This window comes from Penaeus monodon, unplaced genomic scaffold (assembly GCF_015228065.2).
Source record: "Penaeus monodon isolate SGIC_2016 unplaced genomic scaffold, NSTDA_Pmon_1 PmonScaffold_1795, whole genome shotgun sequence".
In the NCBI taxonomy this organism is placed as follows: domain Eukaryota; kingdom Metazoa; phylum Arthropoda; class Malacostraca; order Decapoda; family Penaeidae; genus Penaeus; species Penaeus monodon.
In genome coordinates, this window is record NW_023647428.1 from 22,501 (window position 1) to 29,437 (window position 6,937).

General features: G+C 41.4%; 1 protein-coding gene across 2 annotated transcripts in view; it reads right to left on the reverse strand.

The window, feature by feature from the left end:
* The window catches only part of LOC119569679 (carbohydrate sulfotransferase 5-like), a 6,397-nt gene extending 164 nt beyond the window's left edge, over nucleotides 1-6,233 (reverse strand). The window contains exons 1-7 of one of the 2 annotated variants that reach the window (XM_037917739.1): nucleotides 5,721-6,233; nucleotides 4,654-4,777; nucleotides 2,559-2,662; nucleotides 2,212-2,373; nucleotides 1,987-2,091; nucleotides 1,456-1,631; nucleotides 1-922 (exon numbers count right to left, since the gene is read on the reverse strand). The exon at nucleotides 1-922 is cut by the window's left edge and continues 164 nt beyond it. In XM_037917739.1, coding sequence (XP_037773667.1) covers nucleotides 202-922; nucleotides 1,456-1,631; nucleotides 1,987-2,091; nucleotides 2,212-2,373; nucleotides 2,559-2,662; nucleotides 4,654-4,777; nucleotides 5,721-5,822 — 1,494 coding nt within the window. In that variant the 5' untranslated portion in view covers nucleotides 5,823-6,233 and the 3' untranslated portion in view covers nucleotides 1-201. Of the gene's footprint in view, nucleotides 923-1,455; nucleotides 1,632-1,986; nucleotides 2,092-2,211; nucleotides 2,374-2,558; nucleotides 2,663-4,653; nucleotides 4,778-5,423 lie in introns of both variants that reach the window. The other variant, XM_037917740.1, reaches the window with a different exon arrangement.
* Between the last annotated feature and the right edge of the window lie 704 nt (nucleotides 6,234-6,937).

The window sequence follows — 6,937 nt, forward strand, 5'->3', positions numbered from 1 at the left end:
ACTCCTTCTCGCAGGAATTGCCAGACTGATGATGAGGTGATGAGTTTTCTGACTTCGATGACTGATGCGATGGAAAGGCAAATGAGAAATGAAATGAATGTGGGCTTATGTGAATGTGGCGATTTCAGGAAACGATATTTCTGGAAATGATTCGAAGTGTATTTTGGAAAAAAAGGAATCTCTTTATCACTAGTCTCGAATCTAAGGTAAATTCAACGGTTCTAAAATCTTTTCGAGACTGATATCTTTCGTAGCATTGACGGGCAAATACCCGAAGCGTTTCATCACGGGCGTGCACACGTCCTGGATCCCCTTCAGCTTCTCGGCCTGCAGCTTGGAGGCCCAGTAGGTGACGCGGGTCTTGGAGTCCCTCGAGGTGCTCCACGGCTTGTCGTAGTTCTTGGTCGTGTGCGAATCCAGGAACTCTTGCATCTTGGGGTCGAAGTCCAGTCCCAAGAAGTCCAGGAGCTCCTTGGTTTTGTTGACTGGGCTCAGGGACATGTCCTCGTACCGGAGGATGTAAACGAGACCCGGGAATTCCTTCCTCAGCTCAAGGGCTGCCGTGAGGTCGTCGTCCATGTCGCTGCAAAGGTACGAGGGGTCGTTGCAGTCGGACGAGTGGCACCACTTCACGGTGTCGAAGCGGGAGTTCATGACCCCGCGCGGGTCCCTCACCAGGTACACGATCCGCGCGTTCAGCTTCGAGTCCTCCAAGATCGGCCGCAGGAGCTTCAGCCTCAGCCTCACGATCTTCATTGTAGACCAAGGGAAGAGCTGACAGGCGCCCTTTAGGAAGGCGTCGTTGTAGCAGAGCGAATCGCCGATCTGCTGGTTGCTGCAGGTCTGCCACACCAACACGTTCCTCGTGAACATCTCCTTGATGTTCAGCGCTGTGTTCATGTACTCCGACTTCGCCTTGTACCTGGAACGGAAGTCACGGGGTGTCAGAAAAGGGTTCGGCTGGCTCGGGCATTGACATCGGTATCATGCATATGAAACATATAAGTGACAGAATATGTGTGAATATGTATTCAGATTATGGTAAGAACCCGGACAGAAATATAATATGCTAAGGGGCTATTTACCCCTCATTACCTGATCGTCTTTCTGTAATGTATGATTTGTGAGACGATTTTTTTGCCTTCTCTTAAGAGAATTCAAATACATATTTCGATGGAATTCCAAATGCTTACTATGTTTTGTGAAATGTCAATATCACTGATAAAGAAAGTGTTATCTGGAGTATACGCTTCTAACTATGTATACATATACTGTGTGTGTGTGTGGGGAGAGAGAGAGAGAGAGAGAGAGAGACAGAAAGAGTAGAGAGAGAGGAGAGAGAGAGAGAGAGAGAGAGAGAGAGAAGTGGGGGGTCGTATGTGTGTGTGTAGGTGTGCACAGTGTCAATATGTTCCCAACCTCCCCCCTCTCCCCACCGCAACTCGACTGATCTACCTGCACGCAAGAAGATCATGAAGCAGATTCTGTGCCTTGACCGAGTCCTGTCCCTCGCGGATCTGCCTGAGGCCGAACTGCATGAGGGGCTCGTAGTGGTTGTAGACGGCGGGGTGTGACGACAGCAGCTCCTCCAGGAAAGTAGAGCCTGAGCGCCATGTCGTCGATATCACAATCTGGAATTAGTGGGGGGGGGGGAAATCTGGTTTGGTATATCTCTATTGCATTTTGGTGATTTAGATTTAGTACCTTAATCCTTATAATATATTTTCTTCTTCGTCCTCTCTCTCTCTTTTTTTTCCAGCAGTAACAAGTTCTTGTACCTAACGCGAAAAAACTAATGCGCACTATATCAAAACTACAGTGAAAAATATGTCGCCATGGCTGACCTTCTGATATATTACCAATGTCGATATCACACCCTCACCTATAAAGTCATGTATGCATTTGACCTTATGGCCCTTACGAAGCTCGTTTTAGACTGCCCTTCAACGGCCTACAAAGGTCGCCAGCACGACCTGCGATGCTCACCTGGCGTCGGCTGGGGCGGGCTCGGTCAGAGATCGCCTGGCCGCGCGTGGCTGCGTCCAAGATCGCCGGGAACTTCTGCCCGCTAATCTCCTCTAATAATCGAACCTGGGAAGAAAATACGCTCCTTTAGTGGAATGCGCTTGTGTCTGTTAGTTGCTATGGTTTAACGGTTCGGTTTGACGCACACACACACACACACGTATGTCTGTATACATGCGACCTTACTTTGAGTGACTGCAGGGCTTGCTCAATTCGAAAATCTTCAACTGCCTGGGGGTCGTGTGCGGAGTTGACGAATTGCTGCACTTTCTGCAACTGCTTGATGTCGAGTTCTGAGAGATTCTTCAAGATGTCCCCTTTCGCTTTCCCGGCTTGCGCCGCTCTCAGCTGGGGAGAGGTAGTGCATCTTTACAAACTCAAATGCGCCAGATGTGTCATTATAACATAAACAATAATTAAAAGATACATTCATATCAAAGAACAACTATCTAAAGATATAAATATTTCGATATAAGAAACATAAAAAGATAAAATAAAATGCGTCAAAACTAAGCAAAGATGCAACGCCTTACATCAAATCCCTTGGGCGGCACGATCGGAAGCTTGAAGGCCTCTTCATCTTGTTTCAACATAGTCGTTAACTGCTGTGGGTTTATACTCTCGTCCACAACGGTCTCTGTAGATAAGACAATTAACGATTAATAATTCCTCGTAATTATCTATTCACTGATGTATGATGATGTGTAAATTCATTCATAAAAGTATAATATCTATATAAATGCTTCGATGTCTGTGTAGTTCATGTTCGCCAGGTGTGTTGTAACTTGTAAACACTTGAAGTTGAATCGCACACCGTCCTGTAATTAGTAACAGGTGCAATTAGTAGCAGGTGTGCGTCTGCCAAGCCCATACGCCTCAGTGATTAGCCATGCCACGGACGGATTAGAAAACGATCAGCTCACGAGGGGGAACTATTTAATCGTTGTTATTTTCAATGAACCGCAGTTACCGTCGGTGTATCTCTCAAAAGTCTCTAATCACTGACCAGTCGCTATTGCGGTAACGTCATCGTCATTCACTTTCTCACAATTCTTAATATTAATTAGGACATTCTCGTCTTCCTCATCCTTGCCTCTTAATATCATTATTAGATCGATAGTAATATTAACATTAGTGCTATAGTTATTGTCAATATCTTCAATGTTATCATCATTATCGTCACCATCGTCATCATCACCTTTACATTCATCATCATCATCATTATAATTGATGTTACTATTATTATTATTATTATTGTCATTATCATCATCATCATTCATATTAGTACTATTACCATCTTTATCATGTTATACTATATTATCATTATTAGTAGTAGTATTAGCAGTAGTACTATTAATATCATCATTATCATTATTGTCATCATTATCATTATTGTCATCATTATCATCATAATTCTTCTTCTTTTAACGGTAGGTTCATGTCTGAGCCGCCGTGGTCACAGCATGATACTTAATTGTAGTTTTCATGTTGTGATGCTCTTGGAGTGAGTACGTGGTAGGGTCCCCAGTTCCTTTCCACGGAGAGTGCCGGTGGTACCTTTTATGTAATCATTCTCTCTATTTATCCGGGCTTGGGACCAGCACTTGACTTGGGCTGGCTTGGCCATCCAGTGGCTAGGTAGGCAATCAAGGTGAAGTTCCTTGCCCAAGGGAACAACGCGGCGGTCGGTGACTCGAACCCTCGAACTCGGATTGCCGTCGTGACAGTCTTGAGTCCAACGCTCTAACCATTCGGCCACCGCGGCCTTATCATCATAATTACCATTATTTATTATTATTACTATCAATGATATCATCAGTATCATTATTATTGTTTACTATTCTCGTTATCATTATTGGTGTTAGCATCTTGATAATGATAAAAATTATCGTAATTATTATCGTAATCATCATCTTTATCATTATCAGCAGTAGCGCTATTACTATCACAACGTTATGATTATCATTATCATTATCACTAATATCACAGTCAATACCATTTTAGTATACCATAATTAACTATCATTGTCATTAACACAAACAATGTCGTCATAAATATCAACATTTGTGTATCATTATTAACAATACCATCATTTTTTTGTTATCAATTTGGTGTTATAAAAATCAGTATATCATTTATCATTTTCATAATCATTGCCATTACTATCATCGCAGTTATTATTATCATAGCTGTTGATATGATTATCATTATCATTCTATAATTATTACTATCAATATAATTATAATGATGGTATTACCATTATTAATGGCACTGCCATCATCACTATTTAAGTTACTAGTGCTATTCCTGATACGGAAAGTACTATATTGTTATGATTGCTAATACTATCAAACTTATCATAATAAACATCATCACGATTATTGCCATGTCATCATATCTATCCCTACTTTAATTATCACCATTACTATTATTATCAGCAGTAGTAATAGTGATAGTGTGTGTGTGTGTGTGTGTGTGTGTGTGTGTGTGTGTGTGTGTGTGTGTGTGTGTGTGTGTGTGTGTGTGTGTGTGTGTGTGTGTGTGTGTGTGTATGTGTGTGTGTGTGCGTGTTTTATTTTATATTTTAGCTACTTCCTAAAATGTTCTTCCTCCTAAAGCAAGACTCACCTTGTCTAACCTGATGCGTGATAACCTGCACAGTGAGCAAGATGCACGCCAACACCATGCACGCTACACATCGCCGAGACCTGGTGGCTACGACCTGTGCCCACATCTTGTACATGTTACGCTTCTGTGAGTGAGAGAAAGAGAGAGAGAGAGAGATAAGTAACCAGGGAAGGAAATGGTGCTCAGGTCGAAACAAAATATGGTTTTGTGTTATCGCCGCTATCTCCTGAAAAAAGCAAGTGATGTGAGTGGTCGAACAAGGAAGCGGGTGTGTGTGTGTTGTGTGTGTGTGTGTGTGTGTGTGTGTGTGTGTGTGTGTGTGTGTGTGTGTGTGTGTGTGTGTGTGTGTGTGTGTTTGCTCGAATGCGTGTACAAAAAGAGTATTTCCTATTTTGCTTACGACCAGAACATATAGAATTAGACCTGATTATTTGAAAATCCCTCTGTAATTAATAGGCCTATAGAGATATTTGCTAGCTGAGGTAAACATCTAAATCAAATGAATTCAGTTAATAATTAAGGATGTCTGAGAATTGACACAGAGAGAAGGATTTCAGTCGACAGGATTCGAACTGAGGAAGGTCTTTCAAAAAGACAAGAGGAAAATAAGATCAAGAAAAAAAAGTACATGGCAGGGGAATCGATGAGCGAAGATTAAGCAGAAAATGTTCTCAAAATCTATACATTTCTTCTATCACTATACGCTGTTTTTTTGTGTACAGCTCGCGTCTCTGTAATATGTTTCAGTCATTTTAAAAGCCAGCACTTACATTTCGAAGCGTTTTACATTTGTACACATGCGTTCGAATGGTAGGTTACTCGATCACTTTGACTGCGTTATGAATCACATGCCTCGCAGCTGTCGTTATCACCATTTTCCTATAATATACGCGTTATCATTACGGGCTTCCCAGGTACTGCCTTTTGCGGCGTAAAATTTTGTCATTTAATTACTTTTCCAATCAGCAGATGATCCTCAAATGCCAAAGTAATAAAATACGCGACTCCAACCTTCAACCTTTTCAACGCTAACACATACGTCGTATTTTATATATAGAATAATATACGTTTGTTTCTATGCCGTTCACAAGATCTTCCCCCCGGTCCGGAACGTGTTTTCTGAAGCATGGCGGGACGGGGTCCAGATGAGACTGATCATCTTGTGTCATTAGCTATTCGTACACAGTAGCTGAGGAGGTCCTGCGCACGCCGCTGACCTTCTCCGACTCAGCCACACACGAACAAACACACACGATCGCTGCGGGAATCAAGCAAATACGCAATTGCATATGCAAACGGGCGTAAGCATGTACTCCGTATCCTTGCACGTGCAAGTATTTTTTTTTCCTAACAGTACTAATTTTTTTTCTTTTTTTTTTTTAACTAAAGTAATATCGCCTCTTGATGAGAAATAGTTTTATATTGTTTGCTAGAGAGACAGATTAATAGACAAAGGGATGATTGATTTTACAATAAAGCTAAACGTATATTTTGACTGGGAATACGTGTAATTGATATAAATTTTAAAGAAACATTTTGCCGTTTTCGCAGGCGATATCCTGTGGACAAGAACTAAACATTAATGGAAGTAAATAAATGACTGACACCATGAAGTCTACCATTGAATTTTTTATTTTTTTTACCTTAATTTCCCCCGCTTCCTTTCTTACTGTTACTAGCTGCCTCCTCCCTTGATATGATTTCTATCCCTTTATTTCATCTACTTCTCCCACAGCTGCAATCACGCCTACAATCACTATTTAAATTAATATATTTAAGGTTAAGCTTGCATGTCCGTATTTTGTGTGGGTACGTTACTTGTTACGTGAATAAGCGTTGAAGTCTTGTGTGCGTGTGTTACAGCTTGTTGAATGTATTCAACTCGTTTCCTTTGCATCTAAATTTAGATTTTGACATAATTAAGCCAGTTTGTCAATGGCGATTGTTCTTGTCTGATAGAGAGTGCTGGATCATTTTCATATTCACAATCAGTCTTTGTGTTTAGATTTTGTTAACACAGTTGTTGTTTTGTGCATAGTGTATCACATGAAGCGAATCGCTCCACCCTATATTTCAGTTTATGTTAAAATTCTGCTGTAAAATCAAGCAAAATCAAGCGAAACCAAGCACTCGCCCAGACGTAAACGCAAACCTACAAAGACGCATTCAAGAAGCGCCAAGGTCGATTGCACAGCTTTGCGGACGTTGGCAAGGAGCTGATGGGTATTCATGTTCACCTTTGTAGTGTAATGATTACGTCTAAGAAATCTCCTCCTTGGCAACA